General features: G+C 44.2%; 2 protein-coding genes across 3 annotated transcripts; both read right to left on the minus strand.

Annotated features, from left to right (window-relative positions):
* Window positions 1–230: 230 nt before the first annotated feature.
* Window positions 231–17,278, minus strand: anpeplb (alanyl (membrane) aminopeptidase-like b). The gene is made up of 20 exons (XM_030731931.1): window positions 15,738–17,278; window positions 14,449–14,591; window positions 14,190–14,329; window positions 13,920–14,040; window positions 13,082–13,236; window positions 12,799–12,912; window positions 12,344–12,487; window positions 12,192–12,257; window positions 10,674–10,739; window positions 10,195–10,364; window positions 9,673–9,755; window positions 8,388–8,521; window positions 7,290–7,345; window positions 6,181–6,328; window positions 5,984–6,075; window positions 5,597–5,707; window positions 3,341–3,508; window positions 3,084–3,224; window positions 1,731–1,794; window positions 231–878 (listed from the first exon to the last, which is right to left on the minus strand). Exons 1-20 carry the CDS (start codon window positions 16,358–16,360, stop codon window positions 726–728), a joined length of 2,892 nt encoding a protein of 963 aa, XP_030587791.1. The 5' UTR covers window positions 16,361–17,278; the 3' UTR covers window positions 231–725.
* A 2,595-nt stretch (window positions 17,279–19,873) lies between these two features.
* LOC115781190 (uncharacterized) lies at window positions 19,874–23,636 on the minus strand. 2 transcript variants are annotated; one of them, XM_030730695.1, is made up of 3 exons: window positions 23,400–23,636; window positions 20,988–21,622; window positions 19,874–20,586 (listed from the first exon to the last, which is right to left on the minus strand). In XM_030730695.1, exons 2-3 carry the CDS (start codon window positions 21,549–21,551, stop codon window positions 19,999–20,001), a joined length of 1,152 nt encoding a protein of 383 aa, XP_030586555.1. In that variant the 5' UTR covers window positions 21,552–21,622; window positions 23,400–23,636; the 3' UTR covers window positions 19,874–19,998. The 2 variants fall into 2 exon arrangements, with proteins under 2 accessions (XP_030586555.1, XP_030586554.1); XM_030730694.1 differs by having other exon boundaries at window positions 23,035–23,636.
* Between the last annotated feature and the right edge of the window lie 2,833 nt (window positions 23,637–26,469).

Below are 26,469 nucleotides of genomic sequence, written 5' to 3' on the forward strand. Positions count from 1 at the left end.
AATATTTTCTAAATATTTTCAGGACAGACGCGCTGAGACGCTTCAGTGTGTCTGTAATGCAGAGATGTCTCTAAGACGTGTTGTGGAGGTTGAATCAGCAGGCAGCTCCTCGGGGAAGGAGACACGTCATCACTGCGGCGGTCTGTAATCGCAGCCCGACGCCATCCCAGCTGAGACATTGTTGCAGTTCCCGTTAACCGAAGCAGCAGAATGAAAAGGCTCACGTGTATTTTATTATTAAAAATAACAATTTCAGCAACAGAACAAGAACATTTTCCCGATTACAATCATGGAACACATTTTGTAGCCTGCGCTGGCAGCACAGACGTTATCAGACGTTTCAGTCATTAACTCCTAAAAATTATTATGCAAAGTAACAAAGAAGAATTTTGTAGAGAAATACAATTTTTTAAGATGCACTTTTACAGTTAAAATCCTTCATGTGCAAAATTCACAAACATGGAAGTCATTTGTTTTAATTTGACTGTTTTCATGGAATATACTGTATAAATAATGCATATAAGTTTATACATGAGCACTGTACATTTCTGTTAGTTCTATTATACTCAGAGAAATGTCCAGTACTGAAATGTGACCTATGTAGTACTTATTATACTATACTATGTACTGCACTGGTCACATTTCAGTTTTCAGAGGAATTGATTTACTGAGTCCGATTCACTGAGAATTTGCAGCCGGAGCTGAACACACTGCAGCAGCTCCGATCATACTGCAGGGGGCGCTCTCTGTTCAAACCACTGCAGGACAACGTCTTTGTTCTCCTTCACCCACTGGATGTTCACTCGGGTTTGCTCGATGGCCAGAGACACGACCCTGTAGGCGCCTCGCAGGTCGTAATCCGCCTCGAAGCGCGTGAGCTGTGCACAAAAACGGGCGGGAAACACAAGGTTAGCTGCTGACGGGGAGCGGTTTAGAGATGTTACAAATACTAAAAATACAGCAGATGAAATACAACAAAGTAGCAATAATAATGAAAATGCTACAATATAAGCTACATGTAATTTATTAATGTTGGAAGGTCAGAAATAATCAGCAAACAGTTCAAATAATTCCCTAAAATTAACCTGTAAAGGTGAAAAAAAAGAAAATATCATTTTCGTAAGTATGAAAAATGCTTCGATGAAATATTAACTATATTAAAAATGTTGAAAATGATAAGTTGGAGTATTTGGCTGGAAAAATGTCAAAAATACCTGAAAATGTTGACGTTATAAACGATTAATGAAACTGTCGTCGTTGATAAAATGTAGCTAAACATAAATATTAAATAAGCTCTAAGTAAATAACTGGATAAAACAGCTAATGTGATTAATATTAATATTCAGTGATTAAAAGTAAAACATGCTGAAAAAGGTTGAAGTGTAGCTGAAAGTTATTAAATGTTGAAAGTTTTATAAATTAATATCTGAGCTGAAATATAGTTAAAAAAAAAATCAAACTAAAGGAAACAAAATCCTGTAACACGTATGAAAAAAATTTCAATAAAATTAAGAGTTTACAGTAAATCAGATAAACATGAGCACGCAGAGCTGAGGAGGCGTGGCCCGGAGCCGCCTGAGAAACGCTGATTTGGACAAAGAAACGAGATTAATTGCATGAATTTTGGGTCTCAAAGGTGAAGCAGATAATTCCTCATAAACACTGTCAGGATGACACAGGCCTCTGATACAGTATCAGGGTGGATCTTAGATAAAAACCTCATAAATTACCTCTTCCAGTTCGAACTGTGTGGAGAACCTGCGGGTCACTCCTGCAATCAGCGCCGTCGCATCCCTGGCAAAATATTAGGAACAGCTTTTAGTAAAAGTCAGCTGATCTGCTCACAGATGTCAGATTGAAGTCAGTTAGTTTCAGCCGCATGGGCCTAAAATCTGTGCTGATTAGGTCATTTACTTTAGATAAAGCTCGCATGTCAGCGAGCTCATGAAATCAAACCTGCCCACATTAAAACTTTGATAAAGTTTATTTTAGCTTCCTGGTAACAGCACAAACAGCAGAGCCAATGATAAGAACTGATTAAATAACAGCACCTTTGTACTTGATGACACAGTGCAGAATTTTTACAGGCGAATGTTTATTATTGTCTGATCTTTTATGGCTCTGCTTGTGTGTCCAAGTGACGTGACAACAGGTCAATAAAGAGTCGAGATGCTCTATAAACATCGGGCCCGCGGACGAGCCGACGCCCTGAGCGGGGATCGTGCCAGCGGCGCCTCGGCTGCGCCATAAAGCAGAGACAGAGCTGAGAGCCGAGTCGAACACGAGCAGGAAACGCGGTGAGCCATCCGTCAGGTTGATGGGGGTGAAGGTCACTCATGATGCTGCCATATTACCCCTCCGCATATTTCCAGTGATTACAGCGAGTTGTTTATCACTCAGTAGTTGCTGCTGAGATCCAGAAGTCATTTTTCCTCCTTCTTCCTAGAAATAATCAGTATTTACAACCAAATCCATCTTTAACTGCACTCAGCAGGGCTGAATTTCCCTGCAGGCATCGCTGAACTCTTATCTTATCACGTTTGGCCTGTTTGGTGCTCCACAGTGGGTCGAAGATAAGGCTGAGAACAAACAGGCTGCGAGTGGCCTTAAAGCTGAGAGGAACCGTAAGCTTCATTTATTTTTACCCTTAAAACATCACAACTCTGCAGCTCCACCTCTTTGTGCCTCAAACAGCAAAGGAGAACATGTCCACACTGAGCCAGGTGAGTCCACACCTGTATCTGTTGGTGTTGACCCTCCACCCACATTAACAGTAAAAACTGGGAGGCAGCAGTGCTGCGTTCTATTGTCTTCTTGTCTTAAATCAATAGGAGGGAAAAAAACCCAGCAGGAATGTCTCCTGCTGCTCTGCACTGAAACCAAACAAACCACATTCAGATTTTTAGAAAGCAGCTCAAACGTCTTCACACGTCTGACCGGTGCGTGTGGAGACTTCTCCACCCCTGAGGTTAACCGTCAGTTCTTACTCTTATCCTCTTCTTGTAAATCTGCTGGAATATTAATGGCTAAATAAACAAGAAAACATGTATGTTTGTCTGATCCACAGTGAAACTGCAGCCTACCCCTGACTGACGTAGTTCCAGTGCGCTCTGATAAAGTTCCAGGCCAGAGCCTGCCCCGCTGCATTCTGGGCGATGTAGTTAATCGTAGAAGCAACGTCCATCAGACGGATTTTTTCAGGGTCCAAAGTGTAATCGAGGTATCTGCGAGATAAGGAAACTCTTACTGGAAACTGTGTGCACGAGGAAGCGCTTTATCAAAGGTGTGTCTGTAATGAATGTCCACTCTGTGTGAGACACTTCAGGATTTTATGCTTCACCTGCTGAGCAGCCAGATCTTCCTGGTGCAGGACAGAGCTCGCCGGAGCTGCTCCTTCTCTGAGGTGTCGCTGGAGGTCAGATACCTGTCCCAGGCAAACTCCCACTCCTCCTTCCCACCAGCAGCCACGGCTTGGCAGTAGATCACAGACCGCAGATTTGGGTGGATGCTGAATCACACACACACACACACACACACACACACACACACACACACACACACACACACACACACACACACACACACACACACACACACACTTTACTTTCCCTCCTTCATATAATTTTCACATTTTTCTGCTGGTGCTGGATGGATGACATCATGTTTTTTTCTCTCAGCACTACAAACACAGGAAGGAATCGTCATCAGCAGATACAAAAGTAAACTCAGTCCTTCAGACTTTATAGAAATGGCTCAGCAGTGTGACGGAGAGCCATCATTAGTCTGTGGCTAGTTTTTATTTCAGTGGTTCCTGAGAATCATCAGTAACTTCAAATCAGATCCAAAAACCAAACAGCGATATTTTCCTGCTGGGACAAAGAGAAGATGTCACCACTGACTGAGACCCACATGCAGAGCAGCAGATTCAAACCTACAACCACTGCACTAACATGCCAGCCAAGCACGAGGGACCGATACAGCAAATATAAACCACTTCTGGCCGTTTAACTCGTTCTAATATCTAAGCAGCTGTGGTTATGTAACACGCACACCTGAAGTCTGAACACTGGGATAAAATAAACCATTTCCTGATGTTTGTGGTGCAGGCTGGAGACAGGCCTGTTCCACCGTTATTATACTGCATATTTGCATCCACCATAAATCTCGATAAAAAATGTTCTGTGCCGTTTCTGTGCTCTCCATCCACACATAAATCATATTCCTATTTCAGCGTGTTTTGCAGGGCAAACATTTATTCGGGCCTCTGCACCATCAACGCCCCCCAGTTAAAAAGGCATCGTGTGTTTAGTGGCGTTGTGATGAGGTCGAGAGCTTTCAGTGTTGGGTTGATTATGATGAGGTCACGAGTGTGAGACAAGCTTCAGATACGTCTGTGTCTTTCTGCTCTTTAATATAAAGATGAAACACTGTAACTGATCTAATGTTTACTAAACTTTCAAAGTCTAATTTTATCCTCGATTATTGACAATGCAGAGCTCTAGACTTTATTCAGTGAGTTTATTTTTAAAGGGACGCCTTTTCCTAAATGTTCCTAAAAAGAGGACCTTTCACCTTTAACCTTTAACCTATTCAAGTTGTTGACTCACCTGGCAACATTTCTGACTTTCTGCTGACTTGTTACTTTTGAACAAAGACGTACACACGGCCTGATTCTCAGTATTTTTGGACAAAATCAAAGCGAGTCCTGAATTTAGCTATTTTACACTCTGCGTACAGTATGACATCGAGCGGACACGTCCACACACTGTCGAGCACAAAGGCATTTCCACACCAAAGTCACAAACACATGCAGCACACACATTCAGTTATAAATAAAAGACAGACGTAGCTTCTGACTCTGAAATTCAGTTTGATTCACAACAGTCGCCTCGAGGCTGAAGACCCTGCTGTCCAATCTTAGAGACGATCACACGTCCCTTTGAGCAAACAGTGGTGACAGTGGGAAGAAAGAACGTCCTTTTAACAGGAAGAGACCGCCAGTATAACTGTAGCTGTACAGAAGTGTGTGAGGAAAAACCATTCACCTGCCGTGTGTGTGACCTCAGCAAACACTTTCATGATGGGGTTGGATATTGATCTAGTCTATGTTAGCGTCACAGAGGGATAAAGCACAGTGTGCGTTACAAGTATGAGTGTGTGTCGTCTCTTCTTAGATCCATCGCTCGCTCATCAGATCCGAGATGGCAACAGTGAAAACACTCAGCACAAGGCTTCACAGCGGCACTTCATTAACCAATGATGTCAGGGTGGCTACGTCCATCTTTTATATACAGTCTATGTTGGTAATTTAAAGTTGCACCTGGAAACGTCTCACATTACCGACTGAAAACTGTTACCTGTGAAGGCACCAGAGTGCCTGCAGGGAGGGGATCGTGCTGGAGCTGAGAGTGTTTGAAAATCCTGCCAAGTGCAGCTTTAAATACACCGACAGTGGAAGAGGGATTAGACCACACCTACCTTCACTAAATCACTGCTGGTAAGTAAAGCTACAGAATACAAGGAAAGCTGTTGCAGTTAGATGATAATTACAGAAAGTTTGACACAGAAAAGTTACTTATTCTAGAAAATCCCACACCTGTTGGTTGTGTTGCTCTCCATCCAGTCGGCGTACTTCTCCGTAGCCATCTCTATGCACTCTGGGAGCCCGCTGGAACATGCCAGCTGTATGGCGAGGAGCTGGGTGTGCCTTAGGATGATAAATGCAAGGGTATGAAATGGCTGCCAAAATGTTTCCAGAGTTGAGAATCATTTCAAGCAGTCCCTGATGTCATGAGAGCTGCTCCCATAGAAGCACAAACACATCTGCTCCAGCATGAAGCTAAAAACATCTGCTTCGCGTTGGCACCTTTGGAGCGGAGGGATTTTATGAAGTGTAAACTGCAAACACGTGTAAATCTGTTGGTGATTAACGCAGGACGGATTCCGCCTTAACAATAAGCCACCAGTAAAATCTGTTACTTACTGTAAGGAGTGATCGTGCAGCGGCACCGTGGCGCTGTTTGTGTAGTTGATGAAGCTGTTATACAGCTCCTTCACCTGTTCCTGGAGGTACGCCTGGAGGAAACGACAGCAGAGTCTCAGGGATATATTCAGGATTATAAAATGTTTATTGTACAGTGTTCCAGAGATTAAATCATCTGTTAAATAATAAACACACACCTGCATGGGTCCATACACCTCAGAGCGGTCAAACATGAGGATGAAGTACTCCAGATTCATGACCGCTGACTCCCAGGGGAGGAACTCCGTCTCATTTTTGAGGAAGAGGGTTGAGTTCAGAGCCAGAGTCACATTGACAAGCTTGGCCCTGAGGAGGAAACGGATCTCAGATCAGTTCAGGCATATTTTAGCTTTATCATAGCTTCTTATCACTGCGATGGCAAAAACGTCTGCAGCTTCATTTCAAATAAAACATCTAGTTCGTGAAGAACAAAGCTCAGCACTCACCCTTCAACTTGTTAAGAGGTTAAATGATGATTGCTGGAAAATATTGCTGCCTAATGTAAAGTGTTTATTTGGATTTTCCCTGCAAACTGAACCCTCTGAGGTTTGAGTCATAAAAAATCAAAAGTAAAATAAATAGTGTCTCACTGTCACAGTGATTATTTTTGTTGTATCCTGATTTATGAGGCTTTGGAAAGCAATTAAAAAAATGAGGAATATTACCAATGATGACCAATGATGACTCAGAGCTCGCAGGGTTTAATGTCCAGATAGATGTAAAAGTAGCTGCGATGGCACGGTAACCTAACCAGGGCGTACCCTGCCGGGATAGGCTCCGGCCCATCCAACGGGTCCATAAAACACGGATAATGAATCTCACACTGACTCATCCTTTCCGAGGATTTCATTATCTGTGATACAGACTGGAAGTAAATGCTCCTAAACGTCCCTGGAAATTGTAGAAAAACAGACACTTTCTGTCTGGGAGGGGGTACGTGACCTCTCACTGTCACCTGGTTCACCACAGTCACGACATCTAACGTCTTCATTCATTCACTGCTGTGATGAACATCTAGAGCTTAAAGGAAACTGTTTTTCAATTCCAGTAAAAACTGGGGGAGTTTTTCCCGAGGACAAATCCAAACTTTCATCCTGAAGACGTCTCGATAAAAGGCTCGATCAGCCACGTTCTGAATGTCAGAGGACTTTTCTACGAGGTTTTCTTACTCCTGTACGACAGCTTTAAGCTTAATTGATCTCAATAGCAGTAATAGCAGAGCATGATTTGTTTTTAATAAAATGGAAGAACAGGTCACAGTCAGTACCTTGCCAAGTTAAAAGCATCATCAACGAGCTGCCCTCGGTTCATCAGTGGGATCCTCTGGAAAAAAAGAAAGTTAGAAAGTGACCAGAGCTGCTGGTTTAATTAAAGCGTCTTTGCTGCAGTTCTAAGAGTCTCAAGCTGCCATCAGATCCAGAGTTTCAGTGGATCACCATGAAACTTTACCCAGTTACTCGTGCTTCTGATTGTCTGAGCTTTTACCAGGAAGTCACAAAATGATGGAGCCTAACGAGTTCTTCAGTGATTTCTGTTCCCTTCTTTTCCTCTTTTGTCCCTGATGATCTTCTTCCTGACCTAAGAGTTCCCTTTGTAGGACTTTCCCTGCCACCAGATTCCCACACCCTTCCGCTTACACGGGAAACTTTCTCCCTCCACTGTTCTCAAACAGGTATCATTCCCCAAACAGTGGCCTGGAGGACGCAGGTACGTAATAAGGTAAGAGGGGCCGCCTCAGTCATTGTGTGCGTTCTAGCAGAAACAGTAATGACCCCTGACCTGCTGGTTGTACCATGTGGAACGTCACAGGCCACCGTCCTCTGGGGACCATGAATTTAACCCACAGAGCTGTTCTAAGACATCACATAGACTCAAGCAGCCAAACGGTCCATAAACATGCTGAGGACATGGCACAAACACGGAGTCAGTATCCAGACCACAGCGGGGAGGGGGTCTATGATGACAGATGTTTGGGAGGGGTCGAGCCGACCTCTGAGCTTCTTGGTCTGCTCAACTGCTCGAGTCACTCTGATAAAAACCACACGTCCTTCTAACAGCAGTTATGAAACTTCGGTGTGTGATAAAGGAAGCAAACCTGAATGGTTTTATTGTTGCTTATGAAAGCCTTCAGAAAAGGTTCACAGTCCACAGCGTGCCAGTGAATCTGCACTCTGCAATGACTTATTTCTGTTTAATATAATCGGGCCAATTTTTTACACAATTAATTAGATTTTAATTTGATGATTAACCAATAACTCACAAATGCCCTGCAGCTGTAGCCGGGCCTGGAAGGAAGACTCTGTTGTTGTAATGTTTCCAGTAAAAATCAGCTTGTAAACTGTAACCGGAGCGGCTCAGTACTTACATGTCGGTTTATCTGCAGCTGAGTCAGGAGGCGCTCCCAGTTCTCGGGGTTGTAATTGACTCTGTAGTATCCAGTACAGTTGATATTAGCCAGGATCCATTCACCTTTCTTGGCCGTGAAATCTTCTTTGTTTACTGTTCAGAAAACATGAAACTTTATTCACTACAAAGTGAGTAAAATGAAGCTCTGATGAAGTGAAGAGAGAAACGTGTGTGTGTGTGTGTGTGTTCGCTGACAGATGATATAAAAACATGGAGAGAACCAAACAGAGCAGTTGTTTCATTTCTCCTTGATGCCGGTTTGTTTATTTTGGCAGATTTTTGCTTTTCTTTGAGGTCTTTATGCAATTGTTTTATTTTTCTTCATGATCACTGAATATAGTGTTTGTTTGTTTGTTTGTTTTCTGTAGTCATTCTGCATCCTTTGTAGTTACTTTGTATCTCTAAAAAGTTGTTTTGTTTCTCAGTTATCATTTGGTAAATTTTTTGCTTTTTTGAGCTCATTTTCTGTTGTTTTGTGTCTTTGTGTAATCACGTTGTGTCTCTTTGTAACTCTTGTATTTCTCGGTAAATGAATTTCTGCCTTTCTGCAGTCACAGTGGTTTGTGTGTGTTTATGTTTGTGTGTCTTGTTTTTTGTCTTCTTCTGTTAATGTTTCAGTTCGTTGCACCTCACTGCAGTGATATCATTGATTTTTTCATTGTGTTATCACGTCTGCTTTGTGTTGTTATTCCTTCCTTTAGTTCTGGACTTTGTGGTCACTTCAGGTGTCGTTGTGGTTTCATGTGTGTTCATTTGTTGTCATTTTGTTTCTTTTTATGTGTCTTTAAAGTCGGTTTGTGTCATTTTGAGATGAGATTTGCAGACTAATCGGAACTGATTAACGAGGAGCGTGATTAATGGATTCGTGGAATTCCTAAAATAATATTTGTGAGCTCGGTTTGAAAAGCTTTCTGAGGGTTTTCGGTCCCTCGGAGCAGTCGGCTGCTCTCGTTTTTCCTCTCATTTAAACAACAATCAAATCAGCTCCAGGAACTTCGTTACTCTTCGGAGCTCGTTTGGGAATCTTAACGGTAAATAAACAAATGTTTATGGTTTTTCACATCAAAGGCTTCATTAAGTCTGATCACAAATCAATAATAATAACAATGATCTGAGTTCCTGTTTGTATATTTTGAAACAAAAGATGAAAAAGTAAATTAGTTTTTTTAAATCAAATATGAATTATGGAGATTTTAGAGAGTCAGTGTGTTTATTCAGAGGCTCTGTGCCTTCCTGCATCTTACCTGGTGTATTGTCAAACAAATACACTGTCATATTTTTAGATGAAGCACTGGAGATGAAGTGGATCTCAATTATCCATGAATTCCTAAAGAGCAGAAGAACAGAAAGGCCTCACATCATGTCAGGGTTTCTCATGTTCCAGAAACTAAAGCGAGTAAAGATCTGAAGGTCTGATCTCCTAATGAACTAATTGGTGCTGCCATCATGTCCGCGGGGGTCCAGCGGATGAGGCCACTGAGACTTAAAACCAAGTGAACCTCCCCAGTTCACAAAGCAGGTCCTGAAGTATAATTTCCTCAAATCTGTTGCAATGATTTCATGCAGGCCAGTACTTAGTTAACAGCGTCAGTTATTCATTGTTGACCACAGGCTGTTGTTCAGTTTGTGGTATCACTGAAACTGGTCCATGATGTAACCTCAGGCTGCAGGATTTTATTACACATTCATCTGGAAAAAATAACAATGTGTTCGTGTTCATGCTGTGGGAGAGTTTTGAGCAGATCTGCGGGGCCTGTAACACCTACTGTGACTGAGCAGAGCTGTTGAAGAGGAACTGCTTCTGGAAGACTCGCCCGTCGGTGGTGTTGATGCTGACGACAGGATAACCGCTTTGCTTCGTCCAACGGCCCATGAATTCGGCGATGCTGTTGGCGCTGCGCGCAGTCTCGCCGGGAGCGCGGTTCTCATTCTCAGCCTGCCGGCGTTACACGAGCCAATTAATATTTTACAATCTGAAGTATTTGGAAATATGATGATGGCTGAATTCATGAGCATCTGATCGTTTCTTGAAACCCTGCGTGATAAAAGAGCCACATCTCCCACACGGGTCTTTCTAGCTTAAAGCTGCTGTTTGGCATTTTAATGTGGCAGCCATTATTTTAAATGTGCTACAACACAGAGCAAAAACCATGAAGCATCCAAATACTTCAGGTCTGGAATGTAAATACACAAATGAAGCAACAGAAATCTAGCTCACTGAAACAGCCTGAATAATTTATATTACCATCTCTATATACTTCCAGAGGTCATCCTGTTCTGCGTTTCCATTTTCAAAAGCCTTGAGATACATCTGTGAAAACAGAGCAGTTGAGTAACAGTGAGCACACTTTCATCACACACCAAAATAATAATTATCTCCCGGAGGAGCCTTTGAAGGGAGCTGGGAGAACAATGCAGCTGTGAGCAGTCAGAGACGGGATGTTGAAATGAATGTTTGGAGATCGATCGTGTGCTGGATGCACATGAACATCGACAAAGGTTTGGCCACTCCTTTAGTAATCAATACCTCTGTCGATCTGACAGGGAACGTACAACACCCTGACTGATTCTGCATGAAGCACTGGAAAACAAAAGTGGACAAAAACTTTCCCTGTTTCTGCAGACGGAAACCAGATGTTGGAATTTCTGGCTTCAGACCAGCAGTGAGGACTTTACTGTCAACAGATTAGATCTGGATATATGATAGAAACTGGTGTTTATTGGTGGAACAGTAAAGTTAACATCCACCAGGTTACCCGTGGCCTGTCTGCGGTTAGGGTCGGGTTTTGTTAGTGACGTCCCGTGCAGACAGAAACCTACACGGTTTCACGGTCCAAAGGAAGTCTGATACATTTCACAACTTCCTGTTCAAAGTTTTTTCTTTCTGGATGTTGCAGAGGGGTGGACTTTAACCAAACCCTAACCTGGTGGATGTTCAGGGGTTAAGACCATTCTGCACAACGAAACCGAAACAACACACAGCTGGATCAAAGACTGTATATAAACGATGGAGGTAACCACTGTGACGCCGCTCGTTGGCTTCGGATGCCAGATTCTGCTGCCTCATGCTGCCATGTTGTTGGTGTTGCTGTTTTTTAAACTAAAAGTTACCATATTTGGATAAAAGGGTGGAGTCCTAAGTCATCAGCTTGTGCTAGCAAGCACTGTTAGCAAGCTGCATGCATCACCTGTCATATCCAATTAGCACATAAAATATTAGAGCGTAAGCATGTATCATTTCCACTAACAATGCTGCAAATTGCACCAACAGCAGAAACTCGGTGCAGTGGTCTCATTCAGTGAATCAGATTAACAGGGGGCAAAGCTCCGCCCCCCACACAAACATCACGACTTCATTTCAAACTGTGGCTGCACAAGACTATGTGTTAAAATATGGCACCAATTACAGTAGCACAGATCAATCGTTCCTTTTCATCCAAACGCCCACGAGGTGCTGACAGTTTCGTAACACACAATGAAAATATTCCATTTTCTTATATTCTCCAAACAAGATGAATGCATATAAAAAAAAAAGGGTTTATAAGATTTAAGATGTTTATTTTAACCTTCTGCTAATCAAAGCTTCAAACTGTCCAACTTCACTTCCACACACATGTTGTTAGTCACGGTTTGATGCATGAGTCACAAAATCGTCAAAAGCATTTCATCATGAAAAGTTTGACTCCGGACCAGCAGCCCAGTGACACCTCAGGAAGCGCCTGACACACATATTTCAGTCACTCTGAAAATAATATTTGCTTACTTTGATCCCTTTGTCAAAAATATTTTGTCCCACGCGGTTTGCCAGCATCCTCAGCACCATTGCTCCCTGACAGAAGAACACAAATGTTCCTGTTAGTAAAGCACACACAGGGATGCGGGGAAAACCGTACAGTAGCAGCTGCGAGCATCCACCTTGCTGTAGCTGATGGAATCGAACAACCCGAGGATCTCATCGGTCGTCTGGATATCGCCCGGTGCGGGACTGAGAGGGTGGGATGAGGCCAAAGAGTCCGCTCTAAACGCGTCGTGGAGGTCATTCATGATGGCGATTTCTTTCTGTGGGAAACAAACATGAATGAGACTGCATGCAATATGAAGCTCTGATTTCTGTGGATCTTATTTACATGCTGTGATAATATTTTTTGTAGAATTAATGAATGGGGGCCTGTTAAAGTTTAAAATGGCAGTTTGGTGGCTGGCGTGATGCCACTGAAGTGGACTTTACACTGAATAAAGTTACAGAGTTTGAAGCTGATTGGAAACATCTGTGACACAGGCCAGCAGTCTAATTGATTTTTATCCATTTTAATGAGAAATGTTACTGCTGTGAATGTTTAGTATGACCCCACACGTGATATAAAACTTACTATATTGAATGTTGGCTCGACTTCGTCCACAGCAAAGTATGAAAAGTAGGTGGCAAAGCCCTCGTTCAGCCAAAGGTCGTTCCACCATTTCATCGTCACCAGATTTCCAAACCACTGTCAACAAATCAATATAAATCACCATAAGAGGAAAAGTGTTGCTATTAAATGTTGTTCAATCCAAAACTGTGTTTCTTATTGCAGGACAGGCTTGAATGATCTTTACTTCCTCTGCTGATGTTAGCGTTTCTGTCAGTGGTTTAACCAGGAAACCACTCAGACCCACCTGGTGTGCCAGTTCATGTGCAATGACAGTGGCAATCTCTTCCTTGTGCAACAAGGAGGAGACTCCTTCCTCATAGAGCAGGACTCCTTCCTGGTATGTGATCATTCCCCAGTTTTCCATCCCTGCAGGATATAAGTCTGGCAGCGCAATCTGGTCTGAAGGGATCACAGAGAAATGGACACAGTTCAGTTCAGTTTTATTTTCACAGCACGGATTCACAGCAACATTCACCTTAAGGTGCTAAACATTATAACATAAAGACCCTACAATGTTAAAAACTCCAGCAATCGGATGATCCCCCCTACGAGCAAGTCACGTTCAACAGGAAGAGACAACATCCAGCTGTACAAGCAGCCATCTACTCATCCCTTAACCAGGTGAGCACAGCGTCCCACCTGTGCCATGATTGTATGGGCTACTAAATACGGCACTTTGATTCTGCAGTCAGTGATGCATCTAAAAATGACAAACAGATTTTGTTTGTTGGTACGTTTATGCACAATAAAAGCATCGTGCTGAGCTTAAACTGAGCTGAGACTAAAGAAAAACCCTCCAGCGCAGTCAAAGAGGCAAAGGTTAGAGGTCAGGGGTGACCTGAGCACCAGCTGAATATGTCAATAAAGACGTACTTATGATGTCTTTTTCAAATCAAACTGTTTGATTTTCTTTGAGCAAGAAAAACGAGTAAACAGAAACGAGTCCATCAGAGGGACAGCGCAGGCAGAGGAGGATGCTGGGATAGGGTGAGATGGAGGCAGATCTGCTGTAGCGCCCCCTAAAGGGAGCAGCTGAAAGAAGAAGAAGAAGAAGAATGACTTGTAGGTAGATAATGTCTTACCTAGCTTTCTCATTCTGTATTTAATTTCAAATTCCCCTTCGTAGAAGTCGAGGATCCTTCCTGCAATGTCTTTGGCATAGTTAGTGTGTCCGGCACCGACAGCCTCAGGGCGAGCGTACGTCTGCATGAACCAAACACACATTTTATTTTCTTCATTTTAGCTTAAACCAGCCGTGGGTCAAAGACAAACAGCAGTTCAGAATCACAGTGCTGAGTGATGCGTCGAGTATGGCCATTAAAACAGTGCATTAAATTCATGTTGCAGCCTACATTTATGGTCACACGACCCTCTGAAGCTGAAGAGGTGGTAAAGTCAAAGGTGTTATCGACCACCATGAAGGCGAACAGGTAGGTCGACATCTTTGGTGTCGGCTCAAACCAAGTATATTTCCATCCATCTGTGCTATCGCCTGAAAGAAGGAGAACCAGGGAGAAACACAAGTGAGGAAATGTTTTAATTCTGTTATCAAAGTTCATGGTTTACTCCAGATGAGCGACAGCTCATATCAGCACAGGAGCTTATTTTTACCAAGAGCTTTTGCATTTGCCACAACTTTGGTTTCTGGTCTGTGGATGACGGTGAGCTGAAACACGGCCTTCATGTCGGGTTCATCGAAACAAGGAAACACTCTCCTGGCATCTGTTGGCTGCAGATTGGTGACAGCAATGAATCTTTGGACACAGAGGACACAGAGAGAGAGACTTCAGGTCCATGAAGAAGGAAACTGTGGAGCTTTGCTCAGGGTTAGGGACAGCCCACAGGTGTCAAACTCAAGGCCACGGCTGAGACTCAGTTTGGCACCCCCGGTGCAGCTGATACAGTTTCTGCTCACCGGGTAAGGCCTCTGTAGGCTTAGTACAGGTCTGTTTTAAATTAGTCCTTCATCACAAAGTCCATAACCAGAAGACAGCAAACACAGCAGCTCCAAACCACTGAAATATAACATGAGTGACCCGTGTTCACCTTTTTACTGACTAACTTATACGAGTACGAACGTGTCCAAACACGAGAGCTGTGACTCGTGGGATACATTCGTTCATAAAAGCTATCGAGGGTGGCTACGAGTGCTCCACGAGTACCCAGCTGAAAAGTGTGTGTGTGTGTGTGTGTGTATGTGGGTCCTGTACATGCAAACTCATGAGCATTTAATTTTTTTTCTATTTTAAAAGTTTCTATATTTCAGTTTTTCCATTAAATGCTTCTTCATTACATTTGGTACATATAGTCGATAGTTTAAGCTGCTAGTCGTCAGATTTATTCTTAAAGATTTTATTTTTAATAAACAGGACAGTTTCCATTTTCATCACTGTCCAGTACTAAGAGGTGGGTTATCAGGATAAACTGTAGTAGCGTGACCTTTTCCTACAGAATTACATAATCTTGAAATAACCACTTTTACAGTTATTTTGTTGTTGAACTTATCATCTTAATTTTATGGGATTTTCCTTTAAACCTTTTTAAAAAAGGTTTTTCTTAAAATTCTTAACAGAAAAAGAAAATTTTTAATTTTAGACTTTTTTCCCAGGAGAAAGTAAGTATATAAATATTTTTCCCAAATTAACATTTAAAACTGAAGATTTGCAAACATAATTTTCATAGACAGAAAAATAACCATTAGTGTTTTTTAATAAGATTTCTTTCACTTTCTCAGAATCCCTCACTTCTAATGTCTAATGTTATCCTACGGAATAACTTAATCTTTAAGCTTCTGTAATTAAAAGCTTTGAAATCATTTTTTAAGCTATAATTCCAACATAAATACTGACGTATGAGCCATTTTAATATTGCTTCTCTCCCCCGAGCATCAGATTTCTTACCTGTCTGCATTGGGATCGTCTTCATAGTCAAAGTCACCTTCGGTGTATCTGCTTACGTAAAGTCCTTCGAGATTATCCGAGACGTCTCCTCGGAAAGCCAGAAGCAAAGAATAGTTCCCTCCTGCCTCCAAGGGTTCCTTCAACTGGACCTCGAGGAAGTCGCTTTCATCAGCGTAGTGTTTCAGTCCAGAAACGGGAACGTTCTTGTTCGTATCTTTGTTCCTCACCACCGGAGCATCAGCAGTCAGGTCCTTGCTGTTGAGAAAGATGCTCATAGTCTTCTGGACGCAGTGAAAGTGGACCGTGGAGTTTCCGGTGAAGAGCATGGTCTGGTTGGGAGTAGTAATGTTGGGATTGGTCATGTTCCCCTCCACTATGATTTTGGTGTAAAGGTGAACCCAGAGAACGATGTCGTACTTCTGAGGTACCAGGGTCTTTGGGAGCCGCATGACTGGCGGTGGAGGCAAGGTGGTGGACGGTTGGGTTGGAGGTGGAGTCATGGTCATGTTGTGGGTCTCGGTCTTGTACAGAATAATCATGGTGAACATGCCGCCGATGGCAGAGACGGTCATAACGCCAAAGGCGATGGCGAACGCCTTGGACATTCCGAACTTCAGCGGCATCGCGGCTGCTTCCTTCGGTCGGTCCTTCGGTGCTGGTGCCTGACCGGTGGATCTGAATCCCTGAGTGAGTCTGTCTGCTTCTGGTCTGTGCCGACTGATCTGTTCACAGCCACGTAACCTCCCTCCAATAAACAGGGCTTGGCCTTAGCAATTATGGGTCTGTACTTGGATTAAGCATTAACTTTGACACTGCCAAAGGAGCAAAGAGTACACTGCAGGGTGAAGAGGGCGACGTTCACTGTAAATAATCAGATTGTGCTCTCAAACATCTGGAGGTGGTTACTGTGGTCATGCCGCTAATGCGGGGGTTAGGTAAACCAAGGAATACTAAATCCTCCCGCTGCACTCTCCTACCCCATCTCACACTTCCTCACATTCCCTTTCCGTGAACACAGCACACACTCCTCAAACCGTCACAATCACACATCCCTGGACGCAATAAAATCCTCCACGGGGAACGCTGCCAGCATCATCCCTGCTGAAGGTGTTCAAAGTTTCAAAATGCAGCTTCCTTTCCTTCAACTGCAGCAGGAGGGGACGTGTTTAAACACAGACCCTGCAAGACTGATAAACTCCCACCAGGAGAAGAATATAAAGAGAGGACTGCCGAGTGGGCTGGATAACACAGAAAGGGAGGAAAGAGGAGGAGAATATAGAACATCGGGATTTGTACATCACTGAACTTCCTGGAAAGCTCCAACCTCGGGGAACGGTGACCACCATGATCACTGTGCGCACATTCCTCAACTCAGGAGAGGAAACAAGTGGGAGACGGATAGGCAAAATGGGAATAAGGCAGGAAAAGAGCCGGAGCTGGGAATGCTGCTGGTTATTTGTCCTGAGAACAGATGTTTCTGACACTGGAGGCTGGAGTCAGGTGGAGGAGCAGCTGAGGGAGCAATGCCACATTCCCGTTTCACATTAAAACCGCATCGCGTCTGATTCATGAGAGGCGGTAACGAGCCTGCCAAAGCAAATAAAAACCCAGCAACAATAACAACAAACAAACACCAAGACTCAGTCATTTTTATTCTGAGATAAAAGTGGAGCAGATGTTGTAACATCTGTCTGAATGTCAGTGAAGAGTTACTCCTCAGAGAGCCAGAGGCAGATCATCAGTTTCACGACTCATTTAATGTGAAGCCTGGAAACAAGGCGGCAGCAGGAAGTTACAAATGTCAATACGAACAACACAAACCTGTGAAATGTCGACAAACCACACACACACACACACACACACGCACAAGCGCACGCGCACGCACACACGCATGCACAGTTGGAAGGAAAAAAAAAAAAAAAAAAAAAAAAAAAAAAAAAGGTAAATTATGAGGATTTTTGCACTTATTACTCATTAATGCTTTGACCCCAGCACAGAGGTGGGGGTGGGGTAACTGCACCCCCACCTCTGCTGTTGGGAGAGAAAAAGGCACTTTTAGGAAAAAAGGTAAAAACTCTTTGACGCGTGATTTCTTTCTTTTGTAATCTGATTGCCACGACTTGGTAGACGAATATTTTAAAGCCAATAATCCCATTTTCTGATAAACACGGTAAACTGCGATTGCCATTCATTTCACAGTTACAAACACACTGTGACTGAACTAAGAACACACAAACAGCTGTGCTGAACCTCCTACCTCAGCTCAGGTGCTGCAGTTATTAGATGAGCTTCAGTGTGTTACTGAGGTCTGATTCATGGAACCATAATGTGAACCTTCACAGGACCTTATAGAGAGAGAAGTGTTTCTAAACACCTCAGTGTTCATCAGTCCAACAAGAACCAGTGACCACAAACTGAGTCTCTTTACAACAGTGGCTGCAAACATCATCCTGTGAGCACAATAAACATGGTGAGAGGGGAAATCTCTGCTGCTGGCTCAAATATTCATTCATGTTTCAAGCTCGCAAAAGACCACCTGGATGTTCCTCAAACCCTCTGGGACAGTTTCGCAGACAGATGAGACAAAACGGTGCCGTGCACCAACACCAAAACCTCCACCCGGCCGTGAAGTGAGGGAAGCTTCATGGCTGCTCTGCTGCCTCAGGGCATGAACACATTCAGGGGACAAACGTGCATGAAGAAACTGAACAGGGCAGCACCGAAGAGACGCTGCAGCAAACTGCAGAAACTTCAGGGTGTCCGAGTGAACTTTAACTCAAAGAACGGGCGTGACCTTAAAAAGGACTTTCAGTTAAGACTGTCTGCAATCCCAGAAACCCTGAAGTGTTTAAGTCTCTCATGAGGTTCAATTAGTTACTAAACTCAAGGGTTCACTTACTTTCTAAACAGCAGGGCTGTCTGTGTGTTCATTTATTCAGATTGTAACTTGGACTGAAATCAGATGCGTTACAGCTGATTAGTGAAAAATCCTGGTACTTCCACACTGTTCATTTTCATGAAAGAGCACATGAGGTAAAAGCAGCAGTTCCACTGAAGCAGGTTTAAACCTACAGGGACAAATCTTTGACAATAAGGACCTCTGCTGATCAGGAGGAGAACTGCAGGTGCACGAACTCGCCCGCCTCTGCCGTCACAAGCAGGCGAGTAATGATAAAAGATGAAGATGAAATAATCAGCCTTCTGTGACAGCAGTGAAAATGTGCAAAATGTTTCCAGACATCAGGATTCATCAGGATTCCTTCACTTTAAAGACGCGCAGGTTAAAATTTTCCTCTTTACGTCATGCACACAACAATAAAACCCACACAGATTAAAATGGAATAATTCTCTTCTTGCATTCCTGGACGGCTGAGATTGGAATTACTCCGGCTTAACGCCGGCTGTACGAAAGCATTCGGAGTGCGAGCCGGCTGATGGGTTTCAGCTTCAGCTTTTCTGGTCCTGCAGCTGAAAAGCTTCCACACACTTTCAAATATCTGCATTCACACAGCGAAGGGCTCCACGTCTCTGCAGCTCCGCCCGTCAGTTTACCTTAATAACCGACTCTGGAAATAAATACGACTGAATTCAATAAACTGATGATGATGTTCTAAATACAGTGCACATCTGTTTCTACACAGGAGGAAATATGATGGCGATCTGAGGCAGAGAATAAAGGCAAAATGAACCCTCACATTTATTCTTTAGAAGGGAACAAATAATAATTACACAACATAAATAAAAACTGTATTTTTGAGAAAAAATGTTGTGAAATAGCCAAAATATTTTTATATTAGAGATTTTTTTTTCTTTCCCTGCCAAAAGTTTCAGAATAATTTTGTCATATTTTAATCTGTGGATGTTTTCATAAATGAGCCAAACTCCAGAGATCCTCATTTCTTGATGATTTTTCTCTATTAGGAAGTAAAAAAATTAAAACCTCATCTGAAGCATTTTGCCTTTATTCTCTCAGCAGGCGGCCTCCTGGTCCGGGGCCTCGGATGCAGCTATGTGCACACACAGCGCAGCGCAGCTGACGTTAAGCTGTGAACAAATATCGAAACGATGCTGTGGCTGATTAGCCTGTCAGTAACTGTTGGAAACTCGCTGCATCTACGAGCAGCGAGTTTCTCCTTCTGAGTCTTCAGTTCATTCAAATAATAATAATAAAAAAAATGTAAAAACATGGTGTAAAAACAACATTTAGCTTCTTTATAGAATTTACCAACTGATAAATGTAAGAACTTCATAAACTGTTTGACTACCACAGCCAGCTGTCTAGATGCTGAACACAGTAACAGGACTGCTCCAGGATAGCAGTTAGCTCCCCGTAACGCTCGTCTCTCCACGTGGGGAGGAGCCTCTCGTTGTTCAGAGCCTGAAGCTTTGGCGTCCCCTCCCGGAGGACGTGGTACAGGCAGGGCCAGCGGCTCTGGATCCGCAGCCTGGTCCTGCGGTCCAGCGTGACACGCAGGACCACCTTCTTGGCTCGAAGTTCACGCAGGGTCGGCAGCTTGAGGCAGGAGAAGACCAAGCCTCGGCTGGGAGACACGTCCAAAAACTCCAGAGACTGAGACTCCAGGGTGTAGGAGATGCCGAGGTTCCTCAGCGGCACCACGATGTTTAGAGTCAGAGACTTCAGGTTAGGCAGGGACTTGATGAGCATGTGCAGCGTTGAGGGAGTCACACATTTAAAGACCCAGAAGTATTTGAGCTCGAGGACTCTGAGCTGCTGGAACTGAGTGAGCAGCGACACGGACAAATCCGACCAGTCAAAATGCAGGCGCATCTTTGAGATGCGCGGGCAGCTCTGGGTGAGTTTGCTCAGCAGCTCCTGGAAGCGAGTCACCTGACAAAGACAAACATGTGACACATTAGTGCCGTCAGTCACGGCTGTTTGCATTCACATCAGTCAGCCGGGATATTATGATGTTCTCACTGAGCTCGAATGGAATCACGCGGTTTAAAACATCCTCTTTCCATGGATTTATTCTTGGAAAAGTGGACGGGCATTCTGAATGTAAAGCACATCAGTCTTTGTCTCAGTTTAGACAGCCTCAGACAAACTTTTCACTCGTGTGTGTGTGTTTGTGTGTGTGTGTCAGGAAGAGCAGATGCTATATTTGAGGTTCAGACCTCTAAAGGATTTAAAAGGATTCAAGATCAGATCCATCGGAGCTCTCTGAGATCATATGAGATCTATCTGAACTACTGTGTAAAGCTGCAGCTCTTAGAAAATGAAACCAGTACCTTGTCCATTTTGGTGATGCTGTCCTGGTGTGAACTGGAGCTGGAGTGGACCCTGAGGTCGAGCGGCTCCAGAAGAGTAAACGTCCAGTTGAGGTCGAGGTGGCTGAGGTCCCTGCAGTGGACGTTATCCAGCAGGTGGCTCAGCAGCTCGCCCCACTTGTTGCAGCGATCCCCCAGGTCGAAGCTGGCCCTCAGCGTCAGCAGGCTGGCCCGGCGCGAGATCAGGTGGTAGGTGTAATGGTGGACCCACGATTTCCATCTTTCAAACTCCCGGTTGGAAACGAGGAGCCCCTCCTGACCGAGATGGAAGCCGACGCGACGGGAGTAGTCGGCCACCCGCCACAGCTTCCACGAGCGGACGAGGCGGCTCCAGCTGAGGCAGACCAGAGCGCAGCTGCACTTATCCACCTCGTTCAGGAAGCACAGGACGTGCAGCTGGCACTCTACCGGCAGGAAGTTGAAGGGGAAGTAGTCGTCCGCTGCTTTCCGCCGGCTGCTCACCGGGACGAGGGTTCTCTTTCGTGGCGACATGATGAACGATGAAGAAAGAATATTCGTGGTCATTGGTGGAGGTCAGAGTCTCCACCGGGTGGCGTTCTGGTCAGACTCTGCCTTAAACATTGCTGCATCAGTGCCTTAAAATAAAGACAGGAAACAAAAACTATTTCAGATTTTTTCAGCTTCCCCATGGTAACGTGCAGTTCAGTAGTTATGTGTCATTTTTACACTAAACGGTGCATCATCACTTATCCCGATCGTCAATATTCATGATTCTCACTGCATGCTGAAGCTCCCTGCAGTTTACCACACTGACTGTTTGCAGTTAATGTCATGGAGATGCCCTCAGCTGTAGTCTTGTCCTGCCTGCTGAGGCTTCCTGCAGAGGTTTACTGAGACTTAGGATGTCTACATGACTGTGGCTCACTGCCTTCACAAAGCGTTGTGTTTTTACTGTAAAACATCATCTCATTTTTCTAAATCAAACCCGTGAGTCTGCTGCGGGCAGCCTCTGAAAGAACAGACTAAAGCCGTGTTTGCAGACCAGTCAGCGTCTTCCATGCAAACTGCTCCCAGTGACCAAAGCAATCACAGGGATGCTTTTTGGTACAGAGCGTTTTACAAGAGACTTCACAGCAACCTCCAGCAACCAGCTGCCAACCAGTCAGGGAATACACACCTCGGGTCAGTGACCTTTAAGGTCAGAGACTCGTCTCTACACTTGTGTGACTGATGTAGAACCAAAGCTTGTAAGATACAAACTCAAAATAATTAGCAGCTTACACACTACAAATATGTAACATTAGAGTTTTAGAAGTACTGCCGTGCCTGCTGCTGTCTTTTTAAGGATAAGTGAATCATGCTCACTCTGAAACACGTCACTTCTATACATCAACCTGAAAACTGAGAGTGGACTCAGCTCAGCAGAGAGCACAGCAGGAGGACAGCTCTCAGCTGAAAACAAAGCTTTTAAAAACACCCTTTTTTAATGATTTGTCTGATTATTTTGTACGTGTAGAAAATGGACAGTGGGGCATTTCAAGCTGACTTGAAACCCTTAACTGTGGCTCTGTGATGATTACATGAGGTATTTAATAAGCATTAAATATAGAAACATAAAGTGAGGAAACAGCTCATGAATGCCCGAGAAACCGGATGAATGTGAAGCTACAATTTGATCAAGGCATAAACTGAAACACAGATCCATAGATAGCTATGCTGCCTCACTGTCTGCATTGATTTTGCACCAAATGGAGGTCTAAAATCTGGTTCAGCTTAAACAGTAACATGTAATTAGATGCATAAAGTCAATCCGTTCCTTCACGTCAACAGAGCTCTGGTGATACAAACAATCATACCATGTGTGTCACTTTTTAAAGAGGTCCTGTTATCTATCGTTTATGTAAATGTATCCACCTTCAGGGATGGATTAAGCTCAGTGTACAAACAAGCAACTCCTGTGAGCCAAAAGGTCAGAGTTCAGCCTGTGTCTGCTACTCTTGGCTCTGTATGGTGTCACAGAAACGGGATATCCGTGTGCCCCACCCACCTGCCGCTCAAACCTCCTGTTTGCTCAGGGCAGCCAATCAGCAGAAGGTTGCCTGAAGGGGAAAGGACTCCAAGAAAAGAAGAAAAGTGCAGCTTTAGTGTTTCTCCTGTGAACTCACAGCGCAACAACCTGGAGGTTTTTGTAACGTTAGAAACCTTCAGGTCGCGCGCAGGTGTGCGGTTCCAGCGCGGCTCAAACGTGCCGGTGTAACATGAGCGGCGGCGCTTTGACCGCTCCGTTATTCGCTCGCAGCTTCCCTCAAGTGTAACCGGCCAGTTTCCGCACACTTTAATAGTCTGTGCGCTGCAGCGGAGACTGTGCACTTGTTTTTGCGCCGTTACGGAAACAAGAGTCCGGGCGGTTACCTTTACGCCGAGCAGGCTCCCTCGATCCAGAGCTGGGAAGACAAAGGGGGTTAAAATTAAACCCAACTGCGACGCATAACTGAAGGCTTTATAAACGCGCCTTCACAGCCGGGCGCATTAGCAGCGCTAAAACCTCTGCTGTGGATACAAAGCGACGGCAAACCGCTGAGAAGACGCCGAGCAGCCAGGCCGGCTAGTTAGCTCCGAACAGCTGAGCTCTGTTGTTGTTTTTGTTGTGGTTCGTCGACGATGTCGTCATCAACATGCGTTCGGCTGCATGTTTTGTTCACCGGCGCTGCACCGCCGGTCGGAGCTTAATGTAAAAGAGAAAAAAAAACGAGAAAGAAGACTAGAAAAAAGAATCTTCTTGAATTACATTAAAAATGTTATCTTTTGAATCAGAAACATAAACAATAAAGTTACGAAGCTACTTTTTCATTTGAGTATTTGAAGCTTTGCCTTCAAAGAAAAGACGACAACAAGCGCCCCCTGATGGATGCACAAGTACTGACAGGAGTCTGCGCAGTGTGTGTGTGTGTGTGTGTGTCAGACACAGATTGAAAGATGCAATACTGTGCAAAAGTCTTGACCCACCCTTCACTTCTTTGCGTTTTGGAAGTAAAAAGGCAAGCAGGTGCAGAGTTATTGAAACGTGGAAAAACAGCACATGAGGCAAAAACAGTACAGTTCTAATGAGTCAAACTTTGGTGTGACTGGACTCTCTCAGGAGCTTCCTGTCATTTCTTTAACTTTGTCCATCTCTGCTGGCACCACAAAACTGTGGAAACATGAAACTTCCACTAGAACCTCGACCTGGAAGAGGCTATGGAGCAGGAGCAGCCACAGAACTGAAGTTTCTAATAACACACCTTTAGAAACTGGCCAATCCCAGAACCCTCTGCACCTCCTGGTGAGAGGAGGGAGTGGGCCACTCAACAACTGCTTTAACTTTGTCCACCTCTGCAACCCCGACTGACATGAAACACATTTCTCTGCTTTCACTTCATGGCTGCTCTCCAGAAACAGAATCACCAAATATTCATAATGACCACTGAGAGTGTTGAAGGGCGTAGATCTAATTTAATGCAGATCTTAGAGCTCTGTCACAGTTCAAGATTAAAGGAAGGAGGTACCTGTTCTTAATGGTGATGTTGCTGAGACCCTGGGAGCCGATGAAAGGGTGAAGAAACTTGTCCACAAAGAAGAATCCAGTGAGGAGGATGGATGAATGATGCCAGCTTCCAGGGATACATTGATGTACTTATCCATGACCTCATCTTCATCAGCTGACAGGAAATAAAGCCGCTGTTTCAGGTGAGGCACCTGGCAGCAGGTTGATACCTTTTGCCTTAAATACTTTGTGAAGGTAAGCATGAAGCAGCTGGGAACCTTAGAGATGTCAAGGAGGTCTGCATCCTCCTCAGGGTTTGGGGCAGTTTATCAGAGTCCTGCTCCTGTTCTGTTTTCTGTTTCATCTGGAAACCTTCTCTGTAGACCAGTCTGTATGAGGACTACAGCACCGTGCAAAAGTCTTGAGCCACCAGCCAGACTGTCTTGTGGTTCTCGAGGATTCCTGAAGGCCAGTCCTTGTCCCTGACCACTTTGAGAGGAATGTTTTTTATTTTGGCCGCTGAACTCTGACCTGTGAGGCATTGATCAGCCCTCTGTGAGCATCAGCACCTGAACCAGGAAGACACACACACACACACACACACACACACACACACACACACACACACACACACACACACACACACACACACACACACACACACACACACACACTAAAGATGCAGGGGCATTTCCAATAAACCAAGTACAAAAAAAGAGTCTATGGCTGGCACGTGTTCCTGATGTCCAAAAAAGAAATGTCTTCCACTTGATTTATTTACTTGTTGAACATTCCAAAACTCAGTCATCCACTACAGACTCGTGTACACGGTCAGGAAACCGTGAGACTCCACATCCTTCAGCCCACGCTCCTCTCATCAAACCACACAGGTTCCCATGCTGCAACTGTCCTTATAAGCTTAAAGTGGCAGGGACCCATTTTAGCTTCTAATTACAAACATTAGAAATTGTTACCTTAGGTTATAACCTTAACAAACATAACACAAATGTTTAAATTATTAATCTTGAAATTATCAATTATGCATATTATAAACATCCAAAGAATCCTAAAAATTAGTCAAACATGAACTTAATATTAACCCCAAAAATATAAAGTAGAAATCTGGCACCTACACACACTTTCAGTTTTGTTTCTCTGAGAGCACGGTCATCATTATAGGAACATCTCTGCATGAGTGTGTGTGCACTTAAGTGCGTTATCAGCTAACTAATGAGTGTTATATAGCCTTGATGATCTGCACTTTAGAGTCAGAGGGGAAAGAATGGGTCAGTTATCACATTATCACTACTGCAATGGTCCCTCCTTGAATCACCACCTTATCGTGGTGGTGGTGAGGGCTTTGTGTGCCCCAGTGATCTCAGGGGCTTTGGTGTCTTGGTTGGGTCTCTCATGGCAAAATGGTCCTGGGTGAGGGGCCAGACAAAGAGTGATCCCAATGAACTTTATGGCAGATACATCAAAGGAACACCCTGAGAATCAGCACCTCGAAGTCTGAGGTCATGGTCCTCAGCTGGAAAAGGGTGGAGTGCTCACTCCGGCTCAGGGACAAGTTCCTGCCCCAAGTGGAGGAGTTTAAGTGTCTCTGGGTGTTGTTCACGAGAGAAGGGAGCGGGAGCTGGATCATCTGCAGTGATGTGAACACCGGTCTGTCGTGGTGAAGAGGGAGCTGAGCGTGAAAGTGAAGCTGTCAATTCACCGGTCAATCTGTGTCCCCTCCCTCACCTATGGTCACGAGCTTTGGGTAGTGACCGAAAGAATAAGATCGCAAATACAAGCGGCAGAAATGAGCTTCCTCTGAAGGGTGGCTGACCTCCCCCTTAGAGATAGGGTGAGGAGTGCAGCCAGTTGGGAGGGGCTCAGAGTAGAGCCGCTGCTCCTCCACATTGAAAGGAGCCAGTTGAGGTGGTTCGAGCATCTGACCAGGATGCCTCCTGGGCG

Source organism: Archocentrus centrarchus, chromosome 6, assembly GCF_007364275.1.
Source record: "Archocentrus centrarchus isolate MPI-CPG fArcCen1 chromosome 6, fArcCen1, whole genome shotgun sequence".
NCBI classification, from domain to species: domain Eukaryota; kingdom Metazoa; phylum Chordata; class Actinopteri; order Cichliformes; family Cichlidae; genus Archocentrus; species Archocentrus centrarchus.

What these genes read in the sequence shown, in the direction of transcription:
- LOC115781190 (XM_030730695.1), bottom strand. Translation starts at nt 21,551, where the DNA reads ATGACCACGAATATTCTTTCTTCATCGTTCATCATGTCGCCACGAAAG. An exon ending in GCATCACCAAAATGGACAAG is followed by an intron (nt 20,587 to 20,987) that starts GTACTGGTTTCA and finishes TGTCTTTGTCAG; the next exon opens with GTGACTCGCTTCCAGGAGCT.
- anpeplb (XM_030731931.1), bottom strand. Translation starts at nt 16,360, where the DNA reads ATGCCGCTGAAGTTCGGAATGTCCAAGGCGTTCGCCATCGCCTTTGGC. An exon ending in GAGAGCAACACAACCAACAG is followed by an intron (nt 3,509 to 5,596) that starts GTGTGGGATTTT and finishes TGTGTGATTCAG; the next exon opens with CATCCACCCAAATCTGCGGT. An exon ending in CACAGTTCGAACTGGAAGAG is followed by an intron (nt 879 to 1,730) that starts GTAATTTATGAG and finishes TTTTGTGCACAG; the next exon opens with CTCACGCGCTTCGAGGCGGA.